Source organism: Populus trichocarpa, chromosome 15 (assembly GCF_000002775.5).
Source record: "Populus trichocarpa isolate Nisqually-1 chromosome 15, P.trichocarpa_v4.1, whole genome shotgun sequence".
Classification (NCBI taxonomy): domain Eukaryota; kingdom Viridiplantae; phylum Streptophyta; class Magnoliopsida; order Malpighiales; family Salicaceae; genus Populus; species Populus trichocarpa.
In genome coordinates, this window is record NC_037299.2 from 10,014,558 (window position 1) to 10,037,876 (window position 23,319).

General features: G+C 32.0%; 2 protein-coding genes across 3 annotated transcripts; one reads left to right on the top strand and one right to left on the bottom strand.

The window, feature by feature from the left end:
- Window positions 1-9,880: 9,880 nt before the first annotated feature.
- Window positions 9,881-12,137, top strand: LOC7457724 (bidirectional sugar transporter SWEET5). The gene is made up of 6 exons (XM_002321549.3): window positions 9,881-10,105; window positions 10,342-10,378; window positions 10,474-10,690; window positions 10,767-10,928; window positions 11,599-11,718; window positions 11,820-12,137. Exons 1-6 carry the CDS (start codon window positions 10,063-10,065, stop codon window positions 11,952-11,954), a joined length of 714 nt encoding a protein of 237 aa, XP_002321585.1. The 5' UTR covers window positions 9,881-10,062; the 3' UTR covers window positions 11,955-12,137.
- Window positions 12,138-12,625: 488 nt separating this feature from the next.
- On the bottom strand, window positions 12,626-16,842 carry LOC7457725 (serine/threonine-protein kinase STY13). Of its 2 annotated transcripts, none has more exons than XM_024587037.2 (6): window positions 16,126-16,842; window positions 15,716-15,837; window positions 14,066-14,262; window positions 13,763-13,901; window positions 13,271-13,405; window positions 12,626-13,140 (listed from the first exon to the last, which is right to left on the bottom strand). In XM_024587037.2, the coding sequence occupies exons 1-6, from the start codon at window positions 16,430-16,432 to the stop codon at window positions 12,934-12,936; spliced, it is 1,107 nt and encodes a 368-aa protein (XP_024442805.1). In that variant the 5' UTR covers window positions 16,433-16,842; the 3' UTR covers window positions 12,626-12,933. The 2 variants fall into 2 exon arrangements, with proteins under 2 accessions (XP_024442805.1, XP_002322160.1); XM_002322124.4 differs by having other exon boundaries at window positions 13,763-13,937; window positions 16,126-16,838.
- Window positions 16,843-23,319: the final 6,477 nt, after the last annotated feature.

Below are 23,319 nucleotides of genomic sequence, written 5' to 3' on the forward strand. Positions count from 1 at the left end.
AATCGGTTTGCGTCGCGGCTCTGATTTTTTTTTTTTAAGGTCATAGACCTGAATTAAATAAGTTGATTTTATTTTAATTAGATAATAAAAAAATAAACAACAACAATAAATATATCAAATTAAAAAAAGTGCTAAAGATAACATGTAAAAAAAGGATTTTTTTTCCAAAAGAAAATATACCTATTAAATATGAAAGGATGAAGTTGTGTAAACAAAGGAACTAAAAAAATCAAGTCGAGTCAACTCAGGTTAGCATGACAAATATGTAACCCCGGTAATCAGGGTTGAGCTAACATGAGTCATTTCACCAAACCCACGATTTAGATCATGAAACTAGAATAACCTAATAGAAAAGAAAACAAAAAATATCACAAAAGCTTATTTAAAAAAAAAACCATGTAAACTTTTCAGACCCGCAACCCGGGTTAATAGACTGAAAGCACTCTATCTGGAAAAATCATGAAACTTAATTTCCAATCAATCAAATGTTGAATGGTGAAATTGAGAAGCAAAAATAATTTAACAAAAGAAAAAAAACAATCAAAAGAATGAGGATCACTATTGAAATAAGAAATATAAACAAATTTTGTATTGAAGGGTGAAATTGAAAAGAAAAATAAATTTAACAAAAGGCTCAAAAAACAAAAAATATCAAAAGAATGATTACCAAATTGAAAAAAAAAAGCATATCACAAATTGGGATTGAAGAATGAAATTGAAAAAAAATCAACATTTTACAAAGGGCCAAGAACATAAATAAAAAATCAAAAGAATATGAACCGAAGTGGAAATCCCCTTAAATAAGAAGATAACTCTGAAATATTGAATGACCAACATGAATTTTGAGTGGAGGATAGAGAAAAAAAGGAGGGAAACAAAGTATTGGATGACAAACCATATCACCACCGACCACACGTGTCACCCCATAAAGAAGAGGACGACACAACGCGCTTCCAATGACATGATAGAAAAGGTATTTAGGTCATCGGGAAATGCAACATGTGTCAACCACTTTTTTTCTCTCTATATTTATGTAAATAACAAATTGCCTCTCAACTAACATGATAATAATAAAAAAATCATTATGAAAATACAAAAAAGTTCCTTGAAGCCAGTTTTAATTTATTTTTTTGCTTTCAATTGTATTTTGGTTGTTTCACGTTTTTTTTCCCCTATATATTATGCAAACACCATATTGCTCTCAATTGACCTTATAATAATGAGAAAAACCAATGTGAAAATACAAAAAAGCCCTTGAATGCCAATTTTAATTTGTTTTTGTTTTTAAGAGTATTTTAGTCATTTCACTATATTTTTTAAATATATAAAAAAATTATTTATTCTTAATCAATTTAATAATAATTAATAGACCTTATAAAAACACCTGGATCCACAAAAACCACTTCAATATTTTTGGTTTAAAACAAAAATATATTATTACATTGTTCCGGTAAATAATACAAATGTAATTGTGTCTACGTGTTTTTCAAAGCTGATTAGGTTTTGTAAATATTGTTCAATACACTTTTTTAGTCAACCAATTTTATTGGAACTTATCTTATGCATGGCATGATCTTGACTAGAGAGAGACAGGAGAGTTTTTTTTTTCCTCTCCTCTCCATTTTACAGATAAAAGTAAAAAGATAGATTGATCGGGAGCACATCACCAGCTTGACAGATTGACCTTAAATTGGGGGAGGATTTGTGATAATGCTGGACTCTTTAATTAGCTATATATCAACGAATTCGAAATTTGGATAATATCCTTGTTGATATTACACAGTAGAGCAATATAATTAACGATCATCTTCTGGGCTGTCTGTCTGTCTGTCTGTTCTATGACATTTATGATATACCAGCTCATATCATCATAACTGGGTAAGGGAAAATAATAGACTAATTTCAGACATATTAGTTAGAGAAAATATAATGACCACAGATAACAATAGGTCATATATACCATCATCAAATCAAGTCGAAAATTAAGGGTACAAGTCTAGCCACTTCTTTATAAGGAAAAGCTGAGCTTTCCTGCGAATTCCATGCATACAGGCAAGGTCCAAGTGTGAGAAATAGGGCCCTTAAGGCCTGAACCAAACCAATCAAATCTCTAACTGTGTCCTGGCCAAGTCTTCTTGCACAAACAGATCAGAGATCTGCTTGTCTTCCTCCTCCTTTTATATAGCACGCTTTAACTTCTTGATCTAGTTCTGAATAAAGAGAGAGAGGGCTTGAGTTTCTTCAGATATTCATCAGAAAGTTGCGAAGATCACTGACACAGGCACTGTTAGAACCATTGCTGGCATCATTGGTCCGTACTTCTGCAAAACCTGATCATATTGCTTAGCAAGTATAATTAGAGATTAACTTCGATAATGTTTTGATACTATGTCTATATATATATATAAACACACTTAAAATCATAGATATGAGAAAGGTAACCATTTTTAATAATTCAATCATGTTTCTATATCAATTGACATAGTATTAGATAATAATATAAATTATATCTTGTAATCTCACCTAATATCTTAAGATTTTGGGTTAAATTAGTTCTTTAACATGGTATCAGAGTCTTGATGACCAAGCAGTTACGAGTTCGAATTTCACCATCCTTATTTATTTGATAAAAAAATAAACACAATGTAATGTGAGTTTGTGCAAGTTTCAAACCCAAAGAATTTTCACTTGAGGGGGTATATTAAATAATAATATAAATTATATCTTGAAACCTCACCTAATAGCTTAAACTTTTTGGTTAAATTGGTTCTTTGACACATAGGATATAATGAAATTTATTAATGCTTAAAAACAGACTTAAGAAAAACTTATAAGAACACTTATCCCTTATTCATCAATTCTCATCATCAAAATGTTATTATAACTCTTGAAATAAAAAACTAGAGAATTCTAATGATATTGACTAAAAAAATCTTAGAGTTATTATTAATTTATAATTCTAATAAATTGTAGAAAATATTAATAATTAAATAAAATTACAATAAGAATAATCCGTAATTTATGTGATATGTGTGCTGCGTCATTTTTATTCTAATATTTCCAATTTCAATTTACCCTTTACTTTGATCATAAGAAATTATTATGTTTAACTTCAATTAATGTACAATTTTTCATTTTTTCTTACATATGCGACCATTCATAATCCCTTATAAGAGTCGAGTAATGGTATTATATTTCAGAGGGCTCAATTGAACCAAAATGATATAAAGGGTTTGATTTGATCAAGTGTCAGAGTTTGAGGGACCATAATGATTTGTGGGCATTAATCTTTGCCACGGTCCAAATCCAGTATATATAGCCCAGATTAGTTATGTTCCTTTCATTTTATCCAATAAAATACCCATTTTTTTGGGTTGAAAACAGGCCATAAGCCCAAAACCACAAGGCGAAGCAGCACAAATACATTACATTATGTCATCCATCCATTCATTTCTCTTCTCCTCTCTTCTCTCCTATTTCATTGACAACCATCTTTATGATTTCTGAAGTTGAATTAATCATTGTTTTGTGGAATTGCTCAGACCTTTTCCTTGTTCAATCTTTTTTTATATATATATATATAATCTTAGCTGCGATTTCAGTTTTTTAAATAAATTTCCTCGAGGAAAATACAAAGAGTTGATATATACTCAAGGGAGGACAGTAGGACACATTGCCCCCAGAATTTTGTTGTTCCAGCTCCATCAAAACTGTTGCCATGTGCTCGTAGAGAAGCATAGAACACGAGAAGGAATTTATTGGCGATCCCGAGGAACAAAAGCAAGTAGATCTCTCTCCAAGGGAATGTTTGGGAACGCGGCTGCGGCTGCGTTCTCATAAAATTTAAATTTTTTTTTTACTAAAATTTAATATGGTTTGTATATTTTGGATCGTTTTGATGTGCTGATGTCAAAAATGATTTTTTAAAAATAAAAAAACATAATTGACATACATTTTAGCACGAAAAATTATTTGAAAAGTACGCGCAACCACACTTCCAAACATACTCTAAAAAAGGACAATCAAAGACACGACAGTACAAAAATGCCTCCTTCCCTTTCTCCTTTTCTCTGCAAAGGAACAAAACTATATCCTGTTCCCTATCTTTCTCTTTGACACCCGCATCACTTCAAGGACAGTAAAATAAAGCAACTACATATCATGCCAAGAAGAAAGATACAAATTTCACTTATGTCTAATCTCAAGTAACCTTTTAAAAAAGGTGTTTCTATCAAATTATGTTATATTTATTCCCGGTAACTATGTTAACATTTATAAGAATTTTACATGTTATAGTTACATTTCATGATTATAAGATTTGGCAAATAAATATCATAGCTATTTTCATGAATAAAAATTGTTAAGAAGATTTGTATGTGACACAATTTGAAATTTTTTAATTTAAATAATTTGCCAATAAAATATGCATTCTATAAATATCTATTTATGGGCTTAAATAAACTTCAAAGAGTTGAAATATCTATTTTAATGAGATAATCTAACATTTTAATTTCATAAAAAATATGGATGAATCTTGTGTTTATAAAAAAGTCAGTGAGAACGGAGTTGTTTTCATGTAGACAACATATTATTAATATGAAATGACTTTTCTTCACTCTAGATAGTAAAAATATGGTTGTCCAAGAATTTTTTCATGACGGATATGAAAGAAGCAACTTATATATTTGAAGGAAAAATCAAAATAAAAAAAAATCTAAAATTAAGGTTGTTTGGATTGTTTCAATCAATGTATATACACAAGCTGCTAAAATAATTTAGCACGAATGAATTCAAAAGAGGATATTTACCTATGTCACATATGATACGTATCTTCAAGATTATGTTCCCTCAAACATAAATTTATAGAGATATGATGGAAATTATTTCACATATTTTAGATATAAGATCCATAATACATGTGATGTTATATACAAGATCAAATATATCTTATATTTTGAGCATAACAAATAAATACTAAACTAATCTGGTGAAAGTCATTAAAGATAGTTAAAAATATTTTTAAGTACCTGAGAAGAACTGATAATGTTTTTCTAATCTATGAAAGAGATAAACTAGTAGTTATTAGATATTAAAAATAGAAAATCCAGTTATATTTTACTATTAATAACGGTGTTGGGTTGGAAAAGTTCTAAATAAAAGACCAAAATAGATTCTACAACTAAAGTGGAATATGCTTCTATGTTCAAGGGGATAAAAGAGATTGTTTGGATCAAGAAGTTCATCACTAAATTATGTATGGTTCCTAGCATTGTTTATTCAATAACTATGTACTATGATAACAATGGAGCAATTGCACAAGCAAAGAAGCCAAGGTCTTATCAATTATCTAAAAATATACTTAGACAATTCTATTTGATTAAAGAATCATAAAAAGAAAGTATTTAAAGATAGAGCAAATACCCACTAAAAAGAATCGTGTAGATCCTCTTACTAAGCTATTGTCATAGTAAAAACATTATCATCAATTAGAGCGATATAATATTTGATACATGAGTGATTGACTTTAGTGCAAATGAGAAATTGCTAATGTATATGCCATGTAGTTGATCGGTTGATTACACATGGCATTGACTTTACTCATTAAATATATTTATTTTTAATAAAAGCTTTATTTATCTTTAATATTCATCAAATATTTTATTGATGAATCTAATATATGATTAACGAATTTAGAGTAAAGATAATAATTGAGATAAAAATATTTTACAAAGAAAATTATAAAGTCGTTATAATTATAGGATTTATGTTGGATCAAAGCATTGTTTCTAAATGTTCCTAGTTAATGTTATATAAAGACTGGATATTAATTAGAGTTATTGATATTGGTACATATTGTATTCTTTTTTTGTGAAATAAAAAAGTTATTTTCATAAGTTGAGGTATGAGAAATACCTAGAATTAATATATAAGTACTTGTTAGATAACACATACACTGAATTAACCGCATGAGAACTCTATATGTCAAATCACACTGAATTTTGTAGATCCTCTTACCAAGCTATTATCCTAGTAAAAGAATTATCGTCGAGTAGAACGATATAATATTTGATACATTAGTATAAGCCTATGACATAGACCCTATTTAGCATTGCAGTTTAACCATGTTTTTAAATTATTTATTTTTATGTTTTTAGATCATTTTGACATGCTAATGTATTTAGATCATTTTTTTTTAAATAACAAATATATTATTTTAATATATTTTTAAATACAAAAATAATTAAAAAAAAAACTTTTACCTCCATTTATATGTTATGAGCATTACTAACAGTGGACTCGTTGTAAAATGACATGACTTGAGCACTACGAAGATTGGAAGCAATTTTAAATGATAATCTTAAGCGGTGTAGTTCATCTAATTAGATTTTATGTTTGTTTCTTAAAGGTCACTAGTTCGAGTTTTATAAATTTCAAGGTCACTGAAGACTTACATGGTCGTTAATTTCAGGGCCCGTGAGATTAATCGTGGTGCACATAAACTGACCCGGACATCCAAGTTAATAAAAAAAAAAATTCTAAATGATAATCCTTTCTGTTACGTGATATGCCTGAGCATTACTAAGATCTGATGCAAACCCATATTGAAATGTAATAAATATTCCTAGTACAATTACACAGTTATACAACAACTGAAACTGACACAGTGAACTACGGAGAATCTCTTTTTACAACAGAAGACTTTTTTTTTTTTTTTGTCAATGCATGACTTCCTCAAAAGGTCGGCGAAGGGAATGTTCCCATTAATGGAGGCAGGGGTGCCTCTGCACTCATTCAGAAATAGTTTCATACCAGGAGCTCTGGTGATGGTTAAATTCCGCAGAACTTTCTTTTCAACAGCAGACTGACTCGTCAATTTTATGGTCGTACGTAGAAAAATGTTGGCAAATTGTGCAGGCTCGTGCTTGAGATGACAGAATCACATAACCCGCACTGAAACAAATGAGCTGTACGTTTAGCATAATCCATCAACTCGCGATAATAATCAAAATTACTGTGCAGCGAAAGTTGGAAAAGCTAACCATGTAATGGACAGACAGACACAAGACCTAGACCTGATCCGAACAATATCATTCTGATCAACACCACGTAAATGCCCCAAAGGGGCTGAGGAAATCCTCAAGCATAGAACATTATCAATATATACTTAGACAAGACCCAATACAGGGAGATCTAGGGATGATTACTCTCTGTCAATTATAATCACCTGCTGAGAGGGCTGGGGGGCACTTCTGGCATCCTGCTCAATTTAATTCAAATGATTGAATTCAAAATCAATAATAAGATTAGAAATATAGCAATTTATATTCTCTTTCAAAAAATTAAAGAAGAAAGTGGCTGATTTTTTTTTTCTATACGTAATAACATTTTTTCGACAGGTCAATCTATGAAAAGGTAAAGCGGTAAAACCTTCAGTAATGATTATATTTAGAACATCAAAGTTATTTATTTATAAACTTTTTTTTTTTTATTGTAGACTAATGTTCAACTTAAATATCATTATATTTATAAAAAGAAAACTTAAATATAATTGTTGACTAACATATATATAGAAACAAACTAGATTATTTACCTGCTTTACGTTATGCTACAAGTCATATCAATTTTTTTTAAAAAATTATTCATGCATTGTTAACATGTTTTCAAGAAGAAAACAAATATTAAACTATGTGGAGATTAATCCAATATATCTCAGTCAACTTGGCAAGTTTAAAAGTAAGCTAGACAACTAGAAATTAAAAAAATAACAAACATAATTTGACTAAAAAAAAAAAAATTCAAAACAATAACTTTTTTTTTAAAAGTTTTTGAGACAATATAACATATTGGATCAATTGGATCAACCTGAGTTAACATATCAAAATAAATTATTAAGTTAAATTCTCAATTAATCCAACATTAAATAATGAAATTAAAAAAAAAGACTCGAGTTAACTCAGTTTAACTAGTGAAACCCTTGACTTAGGATATAGGACTGAGATAATTTTATAGAAAACAAATTAATACAAATTATGAAACTTAATTCTCAATCAACCCAAATGGTGAAAAATAAAATTGAAAAAAAAATTAATTACTAAAATGGATAAAAACACTAAGTCAACCAAGTTAACTCACAAAACTTTTGACTTAGTTCATGAGACTCAGATAACTTTATAAAAAGTAAGCTGAAATAAATTATAAAACTCAATCACCAATAAATTTAATGTTAAATGATAAAATAAAAAAAAAAAAAAATAAATAAAAATTTCAAAAACAAAATATTGTTTCAAATAACAGTACTTTATGAGGAGGGAACATTGATTGCCCCTCCTTAATTAGTTCAAAATATTATTATTATTATTTGCTTCCAATAATATTTTAGTTGTTTCACGAGTTTTTTTTCCTGTAATAATGCAAGCATTATAATATAATGCCCTCAATTTACCTGATAAAAATGACAAAAACCATTGTGAAAATATAAAAAACTTTTGAATGCCAATTTTATTTGTGTTTTTGCTTTTAAAAATATTTTGATCGTTTTATTATATTTTTCAAATAAAAAAACTTATTTATTCTCGATCGATTTAATAATAACTAATAAACTTTTAAAAAAATAATCTCAAGGCCAGTTTAATGCATTAAAAGGAAAATATATTATTGCTTCCGGTAAATAATACAAATGTGATTGTCTCTACATGTTTTTTCAAAGCTTATTTGGTGCTGTCAATATTGTTCTATACACTTTTTTATTCAACCAATTATATCGGAACTTTTCTTACAGATAAATGATAAAAAGATAGATTAATCGGGAGCACATCATCACCAGCTTGACAGATTCACCTTAGATTGCGGGAGGATTTGTGATAATGCTGGACTCTTTAATTAGCTATCAACGACTTGGAAATTTGGATTATCCTTGTTGATATTACAGTAATACAAAATAATTAACGATCATCTTTTGGGCTGTTTGCCGTCAGTCTGTTCCATGGCATTTGTGCATTTAGGATATCCCAGCTCGTATCATCGTATCCAGGCATGGGAAAATAATTGACTAAAATACAAGGGGTGTAGATTAATTGGTAAATTCTAGATTTGTTTTTTAAATGTTATTGATTTGAGTTTCACAAATCTCGGGGCCACTTAAGGTTTACATGGTGTTTAATTTCAGGACCCGTGAGATTAGTCAAAGTGCACACAAGTTGATGCAGTTACCATCATTAATAACAAAAAAAAAAAAACCTAATTTCAGACATATTAGTTGGAGCAAATATAAATGACCACATATAACAATTATAGGTTATAATTACCATCAAATCAGGTGTGTAGATTAATTGGTCAGATTCTAGGTTTGTTTTTTAGAGGTTATTGGTTCGAGTTTCACAAATCTCAGAGCCACTTAAGGCTTACATGGTGTTTAATTTCAGGACCCGTGAGATTAGTCGAGGTAAACACAAATTAATTCCGTTACCATCATTAATTAAAAAAAAAAAAACCTAATTTCAGACATATTAGTTGGAGCAAATATAAATGACCACATATAACAATTATAGGTTATAATTACCATCAAATCAGGTGTGTAGATTAATTGGTCAGATTCTAGGTTTGTTTTTTAGAGGTTATTGGTTCGAGTTTCACAAATCTCAGGGCCACTTAAGACTTAAATGGTGTTTAATTTCAGGACCCGTGGGATTAGTCGAGATACACACAAATTGATATGGTTACCATCATTAATTAAAAAAACAAAAAAGACCTAATTTCAGACATATTAGTTGTAGCAAATATAAATGACCACAGATAATAATTATAGGTGATAATTACCATCAAATCAGGTCGAAAATTAAGGGTACAAGTCTATCCACATCTTTATAAAGAAAAGCTGCCTGAACCAAACCAATCAAATTAATCCGCCCTGACTGTGTCCTGGCCAAGTCTTCTTGCACAGACAAATCAAGCCTGCTTATCTTCCTCTCCTTTTTTATAGCACGCCTTAACTTCTTGATCTAATTCTGAATAAAGAGGGAGAGGGTTTGAGTTTCTTCAGAAATTCATCAGAAAGTTGCGAAGATGACTGACACAGGCACTGTTAGAACCATTGTTGGCATCGTTGGTCCGTACTTCTGCAAAACCTTATCATATCATTTTAGCAAGTATAATTAGAGATTAACTTGGATAATGTTTTGATACTACACACACACACACACACTTAGAATCATAGATCTGAGAAATGAAGGTAACCATTTTTAATACCTTTAGGCTGTTCTTGTTTTCTTGACAATATCATGCATGCATGGTTACATATTCTCACTAGATGTAGCAGCTTAAATTCATCTCTTTAATTTGCAGGAAATGTTATATCTTTCCTCCTATTTCTCTCCCCCATGTAAGGTCTTCTTGTTGCTCTACATCCTCCTCCCTTGATGGTAATCTGATTCAACTAACTATTCGTTAATTAATGCAAGAACATTGTTTCTGCAGTCCCACTTTTGTGAGGATAATAAAGGAAAAGGCAGTGAAGGATTTCAAATCCGATCCCTATGTAGCCACCTTGCTCAATTGCGCAATGTGGATCTTCTATGGCTTACCGTTCATCACCCATGACAACACTCTTGTGGTTACAATCAACGGTATTGGTTTTGTCATAGAGTGTATCTATGTGGCCATCTTCTTCATATTCTCTCCCGGGAAAAAGAAAGTACGTTGAGATCAATAATTTTTTGTAAATTTCTTTCATGCTTCTATATCAATTATAATCTATTCTTAAATCTCAGACCCGGATCATCATTGAACTGCTTATTGAAGTGATCTTCATGGTCATCGTAATCCTGATCACCGTTTTCGCCTTCCATACCATGAAAACAAGGGCTTTGTTTATTGGGATATTGTGTATCATCTTCAACGTATTTATGTACTCGTCACCATTGACAGTCATGGTATGTGCTTCATCCATGGAGTTCATAATTTCTTACATTTGATTTTGTTAACTGTTATGATAGCATGCAATAATGGCTCACCTGGTACAATGACTTCAGCGATTTACTTTTATGATCTTGTGTTCATGACTGATGAATATTCTATAAATTAACAAGCATAATCACCATGCTCGTGAAGGATATATACATGCACTCACCTCACCTCCAATACCATTTGATTAGTAAAATACAAAATAGCCAGGTCAGAGCTTGAGGAGTAGCAGTAATTATTAACTCTGACTTATGGGTTTGTATATACATCGATTATATCTCATCAATAACTTTTCTTTTCTTAATTGTATCATCTCATACTTCTCAAAAACATGTTTTAAATTTCATTATTAATTTCTGAATTTAATTATTTAAATTAGTAAGAGAAATAAAACATTCTGTTTATATAAATTAACGTATCCTTTTGGAGTGCATGTTAAGAAATCCATAAGAAAAATAAGTTAAATGCTTTTTCTTTTTTATAATATGCTAAATCATGCTTATTCTACTTGAATTCAATGACTTCAATTTAAGACAGTCATGTTATTTCTCAATCCATTTAATTTATATGCTTATCCATGCATGTTCTTTCTTGGGTTTTTTTTTTTTTTTTTTGTATATATACACACCCCCTTGACAGAGAATGGTAATAAAGACAAAGAGTGTCAAGTACATGCCATTCTATCTCTCTCTCGCCAACTTTACCAACGGACTGATTTGGGTGATCTACGGACTACTTGATTTTGATATCAACCTCGTGGTAGGTCACCATCGTACAGAAACTAACTTCTGTTTTTTTTTTTTTTCATGCAAATTATCTTCAGTTAACCATGAAAAGATTGTCTGTTGATCTTTTGACAGCTTCCCAATGGCTTGGGTGCGTTATCTGGGCTGATTCAGCTCATACTCTATGGAATCTACTGCAGATCGACCAAATCGGATGATGATGATGATGTTAGTGGAAACCGATCTGTGGTTGAACTCTCCTCTACTTAGTCTCCACAACACAGTCTCTGGCCATTTGTCGTGCTTTAATCGTCAATTTGCTGGACGAGCCTGGTTTCAGGATTAATTACATCATATATGTGAGCTTAATGTTAGGATGGTTCACTGAGGCTTCTCAATTTTCGAGCCAGAAATTTTTTAAAAAATAAAAATTCAATATAAAGTTCGGCTTGATTTTCTTATCAGAAAACTGAAACCTTTGATCTCATTACATTAATCTTGAACTACCAGTACAGCGGGCTTCCTTTGTGTTTCCCATCTCTTTCAGCCTTCGTATATATGGAAAAGACAAAGGAAGTGAGAGAGACATTTCTTAGTATCGTCTCACTCTCATCACAAAATCCCACTGAGGTTATATTAATTCTGTGGCCATGAGAACAACACAGGAGAAATGATTTTTCTACAGGAGATGGCTTACTATCTGGACCTGTAACCAGGGTTTCCTAGCATATTAAGCAGCCACAATTTCAACCAAACCTAGAAGATCTATAAATTATCTGTCTTGATGCACCAGCAGGAAGTGCATATACATACCATGTCCTTTCCTTAATTTGAAAGCAACTCGAATTTATTTGTACCCCAAATAAATAAAATAAGGCAGACATATGAACTGCAAAATATTTAACAAAGGACATGAACCAAGGGAAAGGAAGGAACAGTGCTAATTAACTGGGTTTTAACATTGATATTAGTTAATAGCTTTATAGACCTTATGCATGAAGTAATCGTCCAGTCTAGCATGCGAGGCAATTTGAGTAAATACACGTTTGAAAACCACCCTAAAAAATATTACAAGAATAGAGCAGCAAAATAAAGAACATTACCTCGATGAAGTTAGATGTAAATACAGCTCCTCCACCTATATCCACCATCATCATTCTCCCCCATTTGATATATTATATCTCCTTGAACTCCAAGGTTTACGTTGGACTACCAAAAACCTTAAACAATACATCACTGTTCATATCCTTCAAGGGCCTCGATGCCTGCGGAAGCAAAAACAACCACCCTGTTGATCAGGAGGGATCATGCCCCCACCTTTTGATACGTCAATGGCCTCCAACATGGAGACAACCTCATCCATCTCAGGGCGCTTGTCAGGGTTAGCATCCCAGCAACGCTTCATTACATTTGCTAGAGAGCTTGGGCAACACCTTGGTATCTCTGGTCTTAGATTCTACAGTTGCAAAACAAGAGGAAAATTACATGAAGTTGTAAACCTCAACTGATTATTCCTTTTATTTGTTTATACCATAAACCTTGGGTGAGATTCCCAGAAATGAATGAGATAGGAGAATATGCCACACCTGGCGGACCACAGCTGAAGTTACTTCTGAGAAACTAAGGTCAGAATAAGGCATGTCACAACAATATATCTCCCATAAACAGATGCCGAAACTGTACACATCACATTTCCTGTTATATGGATTGCCATTGAGAACCTGTAACCAGCCACATAATGAGAATGATCCTTGACTTCAATCAATTTTTCATTTTTGTCAACTACCAAGAAAATGTTCAACATTTTGTAAAGCTGAATTACTCAAGTTGCATAAAAGCAAGATCTTTTTTTTTTTTATCATTACCCAGTACAGGACAAAATGAAAATTGAAGAAGAACAAGATAAAAAGATTTTTAAATGGAAATCATGCCTTTGCACAATCAGGCATAACCTTCATAATACACATATAGTACTTATCAAAAGAGCTTCCACTGATTATGTTTTCAGTGAATCATGAGAAGATTGCATAGTTCAAAGCAGATAAGCGAGATAAATTGAACAGAGGTAAACTATTTACCTCAGGAGCCATGTATCCGAGTGTTCCGGTTTCCCCAGTCATATCATTAGGATTTGAAGCCTCAATACGAGCAACACCAAAGTCAGCAATTTTTACAGTCCGTGTCTTATCCAATAGCATGTTTTCAGTCTTTACATCTCTGTGAACAATCTTCTGTGAGTGAAGGTAATTTAACCTACAACATACAATCAATTTGCATTCTAATCACTTAGTTAGCTTGAGAAACAATCACTCTTGAACAGCCTAGATATAATCAATGAAGAAAAGAAAAGAGAGAGAGAGTGAGATGATAATGCAGCGTACCCTCTTGCAAGATCAAGTGCCAGCTCAACAACAACTTTGAAAGCTAGCTTTCTTCTCCTGTTCTTTATAAGGTAAGATTTCAGGGCCCCTCCAGCAAGATATTCCACAACTACACAACATATATTATTTGGCATCCCAATTTGACCATTTGCGGTTTGTATTTGCAGATCTGCCAAGCCCATCGTCGCCCCTATAAACTGCACTTCAAAGAGCAAAATCAGTATAAATAAGTTACTGCCAAGAAGCTATACTATCGTATCTAAGACACTTGAATTGAAAAGGTTCAAGATCTGCACTGTTCATAATTGCAAATAACAGATAAACCAATATCAGCAATCAACAACAATTCTTTTCTATAACACATCTAAAGCAATTGGAATGAGTTGATTATTGAACTTCGGCAATATATCATCATCAGAGCCCAGAGAAAGCCATGATATCAAGAATGAGCACAATCAATTTGGACAACGGGAAAAGGCAGCAATAAAATTAATGGAGCAAGATGCATTGAACTTGCTACAAATTTTATTCTTCGGATTATACAAAGACAAACCAAATGCAATCTTAAAGGTGAGTTGCAGATACTTGAGTGGTGGAGGACCTGATAAAATTCTTGGGAATTTTTGTTTGGAAAGGAAAAAGGTGAGCTATTTACTTTTATTTTCTTATTTGTTTGACTCTTATCCATCACATGATTTGGAGTTGGCCATTTGATGATAATTTAAGCCAAGCACAATTTCTCTCTAATTTACATACCTCTCTTTTCCTCTCATCTTTTTTTTACTACTCTTCTCCCCTTTTCTCCTCTAAATTAACGAGTGAAAAACACTTTTTAAGGCACCAAAGAATCCCATGGAGTTTTATGATTGAAAACTAAAGCAAATTCATTTTCACTGCTCACTTCCAAAGCTAGAGTTAAGAAAACACCACAATTTAGCCAAAGTCTCTATATCCTCACACACCAAATGCTCCAGAAAAACAACATAAGGGGCAACCTGCAGAAACTCAAGTGCTGACAAGCTGAATAAAATTCCCAAAACATGCACCTATAAAAATGAAAAGTAATACATTGTAGAAAGCAAAAAATGAAGAACACAGTAAAGGCAGGACCAAAACAAAACTTATACTTTAGTTCCACCATGCAAAGATAATTTTCATGATTTCGAACCACATTAAAGAAAGTCAATGAAAAACAAGAATTTACAAAAAAGAAAGAAAAAATGAAACTACAAATCTTCTCAATTGACTTAAAATTAGGAGGAAAACCTCAACGGTTACGGTTACCCAAGGCATTAAACTACTATTCTTTCCAACCCTTTCTTAAGTAGAAAAATAACAAATACAAGGCGCTCACCACGACCACCACAAGGCTGAGAACCAGTTCATGGCTCTTGGACTGACTCCAACCAACTGCCCAACCCAACAAAACCAGGAAAAAATAAAACAAAGAAAGAAACTGATAACTGAGTTTAAGCTTTTCGAGAACGTAATAATCAGCACATGAGAAGGGAGCAGTAATAAAATTAATTTCACAGCCTTCACCACAAAGGCAAGATATATGAAAGTGAACGTAATTTGAGGCCATGGTTATCAGATTTGTAGATATGCACAAACATATAAAAAACAAAATTTGCAAATGTTGAAAACGACCTTAGTAACATTGGGATGATCAAGCTTATGCCAAACAGCAACTTCTTGAGTAAAAGCTGCCCTTAGTGCTGCAATCTCAGCCTCTGTCCTTTGACCCTCTTCACCCCAGTCAAGCAATTTAACTAACGATGAACAGAGACAGAACCTTTGTTAGTAAAACAAGAACGACTGATGCTTGTAGTTATCAGATCCATATTCCTTACATTAACAAACAAGTGGGAGTGGGATCAAATGAACTTTTAAAAATAATCAATTTCAGTTCAAACCCATGTAGAAAAATCAGAGATTGCAAAAGAATTAATCATCACCTCCTTCAAAACGCATTACTGTGAATAAATATTTCATCTTTTCCAAAGACAGGAAAAAAAGGGGGGGAGGTAGAAAGAAAAACAAAGTGGTGAACTCCTCACCGGCGACATCCTGGCTATCATAGACGCCACGGTGGACAGTGCCAAAGGTACCACGTGCAATGACAGTCTTGATGGCGAGCAGAGTAGGGTCGATCTCCCATTCCTGCCTCTTCTTCTTGAAAGGGGTGACTTTAGTGCTGGAAGGAGTAGATGAGAGATTAGCAGCATCAAAAACAACAACATCATCATCTCTCTTGTTCTTGTTTTCAAGAGTTAACACTCTATTGAGATGCCTCTCCAATTGTTCATCTAGACTTTTTAGATCAATCTGATCTGCTCTCACAAACCCATCACTGCTATCCTTCATTTTATCTAAAAAAAAGTATTGTTTTCCTTTCCTTTACTTTCCCTTTCTCTCTCTAAAGAAACTGAGTGACAGCCTTGTGCATAGGTTAAAAAGAAAAAGAAATAAAAGGAAAGGAGAGGGTTATTGTTCTTGTGTCCAGCTACAATAAGCCATGTGGGCACATGCAATTGCCTTCAGGCTCTACTCTGCATAACGTGGTGCTCTTCCCATTGTATCTTTGAATTCTTAGTCTGACTTTCTTTCCTTCGTTTCTTTCTCTTCTCCCATCATTTTATTATTTATTGGAACTACAAGTATTTTAATCTCCTCCATTTCCATTTCCCTGTGCTCTGTTCTCCTCCTTCTCCACCATTAATTACTGCTTCGTTCAATTTGACTAGCTACCTACTCCATGTATGGTTTCGTGAAATTTCTGTCACCTCCCTTTATTATTTTGACAATATTATACAATTACATGTTATGATATGATTGGCATGCGTCATCTCAACTCAAAGGATGGTTTTGACTTCCACTCCATCTATTTTGTCCAGTTTTTCTATGCGGTAGCATCCCATTTGCGGTACGACATTCATGAATTTCTCATTGAGTTTAGAAAATAAATTTTTAAATGAAAATAATTATTACTTTAATACCAAACACTTTCTTTTGTATACAAATATACGATTCAGTTTTTTTTTTAAGCTTAACTCATCGTTGTTAAAGGAGCGAGAAATGCAAGAATCCAATATATTCCATTTGGTTTTCCATTCTATCTTCTCCCTTTCATTTTGTCTTTGGTAATTTAAGTTTTGCTTGGACTGTGTATAACAATGTTTTCTCTGTAATTTCTCCCAGCTTGTTGCTGTTTCAGATTGATGATCGCAAGGATGTGTGCTTGGTTGCTGTGGCGCCACCAATTGAAAAGTGGTTGTCGTTCTTTTTCTCTCAACTTCTAACCTACCAGCAATTCAATTTTGTTTTGTTTTTTGTTTGGTGGTTTAGCTCCCCCTCTTTTATCTACTACTAAGCTTTTCCTTTTCTTTTCTTTTCTTGTTTTTCCTCTTTTCTTGAGTTTTTTCTTCTACGTTTGTCAATGCATCTGATGATTTCTTAATTATGTTGTCATCTGCTTTGTCAGGTTACAACGGCTCTCTATGCAATCATTTTTTGGGTCCTTTCTAAGCATTTCAGCTGTACGTATCACCATTTTAGGTAGTATCTAGGAGTAAGAGTGTGTTTGGTATTGCGGTAGCTGTTGTGGTTGTGGTTTAAAAAAAGTTATTTTATAAAAAATACTTTTAGTTGAGGTTGGTTTGAAAAAATAGATGTTTGGTTAAAACTGTGTTTAAAATTGAAATTTAAGAAAAAATAGTTTAATGTGTTTGGTTAAGAATGTTTTTGAAATTGAGGTTATAAAATAATTTTTTTAAAAATATATTAATATTGATGGTTTTAAATTTAAATATTGTAAAATTAATTACTCTTATTACATCATGAAAAAAATAATACTTTATATAAAATATTTTTTATTATTCCATTAAACTATTTATAATTTCATTACGTCCAAAATTCATCCGATAAGAACTACAGTTTTCATAACTTTTTGAGCGTGTAATAAAATTAGATAAAATATTATCAGATATAAAATTGATATTACTGTGCGCGTAAATTTAATTCACTCTATATTAGTTTTTCGAGAAAAAAATATTGTTCACATCCCGAATGAATTTAATTCTCTAAACTAATTTTTTTTAAAAAAAAAATTAATACAATTAACACACTATAAAAAAAAAAAAAAAAAAAAAAAAAACCGCGAACAGTGCAAGTGAATTGCACTGTTCACGTGAACAGTGCAATTCACAATTGAACAGCTGTGAATTGCACTGTCCGCAGGTTTCTACAGTGCATGCAAAGCATGCTTTCGTTGCTTTTTCTTTCCAGCGTTTTAAACGCAAAAAACATGTGGACCCCATACACAGTAAAGTAAGTTTTCTAATTACCAAACGACTGCGGACTGCATTTTAAATAAAACGCAGCCGCAGCCGTGTAGAAAAACAGCCTCTAAAGTAGTAGTTGTGCAACAATTTTTATGGTAAAAGATTATGATCTGATTCCTTGATAACTGTTAGATTTTTTAAAAAATAATTTTTATTGAAAATATATGAAAATAATATATTTTTAAAATTTTTAAAAATTATTTTTATATCTATCAAAATAATCTAAAAATACTAAAAAAATTAATTTTTTTAAAAAAATAATTTCAACAAAAAAACAAACAATCATTTCATGGTTTTATAGTACAAACTTGTTGCTTCCTTCTTCTTCTTACAAATATTTTTCCATTCTTACAAACCTTTTTTTTTCCCCAACTGTCACACTTTTTTTTTCTTCGTTTTCTTCTTCTTTTTTTTGCATTTCATAGACATTTTTTTTCTCAACGAACTTTTTTCATAGACGTTTTTGATTTTGTTTGCATATCAATCTATTCATTTATAAGCTTACCTCTTTTCATGTTTCTCTTCTAATTAGTCCATATTCATTTTATGCTGCCACCCTTTGATTTTAAGTTTGTCTTTTTCATCTTCCTTTCTCTCTATCTTTTTTCTTTCTTTGAGTTTTCTTGCTTATCTTTTTCACACAAATATTTACATTAGTTTTGTTACAATCTTCTTCTTTTTTTGCTTTTTGTTCCATTCCCACTTGTTTGTTAAGAAACCCATTACATCTTAATAAAGGATTTTTTTAATTCATTGATTTTTTTATAACCCTTCATGTGTAGCCAAAATGCTTAAGTTACACTTCTATGATATTGGGGCTATACACTCCCTAAAGCCTGCTTAGACAGGTTGGATGTTGGTGTTCAATTTCTAGTTTCCATTAGGATGAAAAGTGCTTATCATAGTTCACGACATCTTGCATTATTTTTTAGGCTTGGGTTCATTCTCATGCTTTAAAAACTTAGTCAACCATTGACAAACACAACTTGAACCAAATCGCCAGAGTTTGGTAACAAAGGAAGAAGAAATAAATCAGTTAAGATAAACAAGATCTGAAATCAAATTAAAAAAATAATGTAGTGTTTTGTGTAAATTAGAAGGCTTGTAGATTGTGGCAATCACCCTCTCTTTATATATGATTAGGGCAACATACACATGAACCCTTTTACTCAGGTGTATGAACCCTTTTATAATAATTATTGTAGTTGAATCTTCAACTCAATTAGTTTTACTAGTACTAGTGCCATCTTATATGGTGCCTGAGCTATTAGAGAGATACCAAACAATACGTCAATTGAGACTTCTACCTCTCTTTCTAGGGGTAGCCCTGATAATTCCTCCAGAAACTCATCTGGAAACTCTCTTACAATGAAAAGGTTTTCCATCCTTACCTCACCTTTTCCAAAATCTATTACATGAGCTAGATAAACCATACATCCTTTTTTATAAGCTTATTAGCTGTCATGTTCGAATTATACAATTTAGTATAACATTCCTCTCCCTCCTAAAAGTCACTTCTTTCCCATCTAATCCACGTGGGGTCACTATTTTTGTAAAACAATCCATTTAAGCTCTATAATTGCTCAACCAATCAATCCTTAGAATTACATCAAAATCATGTAATTCTAATGGCATAATATCTACTTTTGTATCATATCCCCCAATTGTGATTTTAACTCCGTTATACATATGTACAATAGTTATCGCATCCCTAAAAGTGTACTAATTAGAAATCTCGTTTCTAACTTAAGTGATTGATTTTTTAATTTATCTTTAGTTTCCATGCTACAAAAGAATGTGTAGCACCAGGATCTATTAAAACATACATAAACTAATTTTCTAACAATAAAATACATATTACTACATCTATGACAGTTCGTACGTACATCCTCTTAGATCATGTGTAACACCATGCCTTAGGTCCTCTCCCCCTGACCTCGAGATCAGCTACAATTTCCACTAGTCCCTGACTGCAATGGCTTGACAGGTCTATCCACAGTGACTGACTATTAATAGCTCTATATTTGTTGTCTCGGACTCTATCCATGCATATACTTAGCTTTCCTATAACATTCTTTCTTAAAATATCTATGATTACCACAATAATAACATCCCCGGCCTAAATAAAAACAATCTCGCCATATATGCCCATCCTATCGACAAATATAACATTGCTCGGGTGAGGCAGAACAATATCCAGGATGTCATTGCTTACACTTAACACGGTGTGGATATGTAATGGTCTTTTGTTCTGAAGCTCTCTTGGTAAAACTACCCTTCACATTTAACTGCCCCCCCAGTTGACCCACCACCTACAATTTGATGTGACCTAGTAGCTAATTTACTTTGACTAGCCTCCCCCTCCTTTCTTCTAGAATTAGTCATATTGTCCACTCTTTCCCTTCTTAAAAATGGGAGGCCTTAGGAGGTTTACTCATCGGATACTCCATCTCTTTTCTCTTACCATCATCTAATTGGTTCTACTGACCCTCAATAATACATGCCTCATTATCCCAAATTGCAGAGCTATCAACCTTTGTTTTAGTTCTTGTTTATGTCCATCTCTAAATTTCTCTATCATGTGCTGCTTAGTGGGCACATGATGTGGGGCAAATATTGAAAGGTCGTTGAACCTCCTCTCATATTCCAACACAGATATATCACTTTACCTCAATGTTAAGAACTCTTATTCCTTCATTTTGCGGTGATACCGTAAATAAAACTGATTCTCAAATTCAACTCTAAAATCTCCCCACATCCATAACCAATGACTTTCCTTGACTGCACTGTCTCCCACCATGACTAGGTTCTGTCGGTCAGTAGTTAAGAAGCATAGTCTACCCCTAGTTCATTTAGTACCTTTATTTGTTTCAGGGTCTTCTCTATCTTTTTTATCCATCTACCTGCAACTTCTGCATCTTAATCTCCCATAAAAGGTTTATAACTTATCTTTCTTATGCTCTTTATAATCCGTATCGAGGCAACTACATTGTCTTTAGGTGTTGTAACCACTGGAGCTGGTGACATTGTTGGGGCCATGAGGGTTGGGGCACTACCCATGGTCTCCATCGCTACCCTTACTATTTGTACTATAAAAGTAGGATCAACATACAGGGCAAAAGTTCCCATCGGTGCCGCTGGTAGAGGAGCAATCGTTTGTTCCTGTCAAGCTATCCTTTTTGTCTGCAATGCCCCAACATGTCTAGAAATAGTATCGTCATGAAGTCTAGTTACCTCATCTCGTCCCTTGTGAGTAGAAGCTGGTGGCACATAAGATATAGTGTCAGCTAAACGATCCTTCCCTAGCTCTCACCTGAGTCTACATCTCAATCCCTCATTCTCACTAGAGAGAGATTTGTACTCATGTCATGTCTCGTACGAACCATCCTATAATAGTTTAACATATATCAATTTCCATAAAATTTCCTGAACCCAAGCTAGAGCTCTGATACCATCTATAACTCCCCAGTATTTTCATGCACTTTAAGCTTTATTTCTTGTAAATAATTACTATTTTGGGGTGATTTTGTTTTTTCACTTTTTGATATACATTTTTTTAAAAAATCATAATTTAACCCCATTTTTTGGTCGGGAGTTTACAGGCAACGTTGCAATCATCTTGGCGACCTTTACCTCCTTAGGTAATGTGTGTGGCTTACAACTTTTGGTTTAACACCAACGATCTTTTCTTTTTGTTTGCCTTATTTTCTCTCTCCTTCTTAATTTCAGCACCTGGCCCTTTAGATTTTTAAAGCAGTCATTCGATTTTTTTTTAGATTTAATCCTTATTCTTTTTATTACTATTTTTTTTATTTAAAATAATTTATAAAATTATAGTTTTTTTCAATTTCATCCTTCTTTGATTTTTTCACTTATCGGATTCTATCCCCATTTTCTTTATTGCTATTTGTTTTATTTGAAATAATTTTTAATTTTTTTTATGATTTCATCCTCCTTCAGTTTTTTTCCCTATCAAATTTGATACTCATTCTTTTTATTGCTATTTTTTTTACTTTGACAAACTTTTTAAATTGATTTTTTTTTAAGTTCATTCTTGAACATTAAATTGGTTAGAAACTGAGCTTATTAATTGAACCTGGATCTAAGATTTAACAAGTTGTAAATTTGAAAGATTAACCTAGGTTTAAGAGATTCACTGGGGTTTGTTTGGTTTTTAAAAAAAAACTTATATTTTTTCAATTTCATGCTTTAACACTTATTTTATTGGAGAATGGGTTCTGTTACTTTTATATATATATATATAGGATTTTTCACTAATATTGAAAATGACTCAGATTATCTTAGGTTTTTTTTTATTTAATGTTATTTGTTAAATTTAGCTTATTTTTAAGAAATTTTATTTTTTAATTGAATTAAATCAATTGATTAAATATAAATATGAGATGCTCACTTCATGATATTTTATTGAATTTGCTTTCTAGGTCGTTGCTCTAACGGCGTATATAATCTCTTTTGGTGGCGTCGTGCAATTTTTCACAGTGGTGTTAAAACCCTCTCGGTGATCGAGCACTTTCTAATAGTGGGATGATGTCTACGATGGAGTAACGACAAGTCTCCATTGAGCTTTTCTTTTTTGTTCTTCCGAGTATGATATTAACAACTTGTTTTTATAGTTAATTATTACCATTTATTTTTGTTTACCTTGTTTGTTGTTAATGCTTTTTTAAATTATATTATTAAACTAATTAAGTTTATTGAAATCAATCAAATCAATAATATGATTCTTCGATTTTTCTTGTTTTTTAAAAGGCATTGATGTTACCTAAATATCATTTTTTTTTATGTTAGAAAAATATAACTCGATCTGCATTGTGCACAGATCAATTATCTAGTTATATACTATAACAAGTTAATTCATTTGCTTAATCTTTTGATTATGCACTAACCATA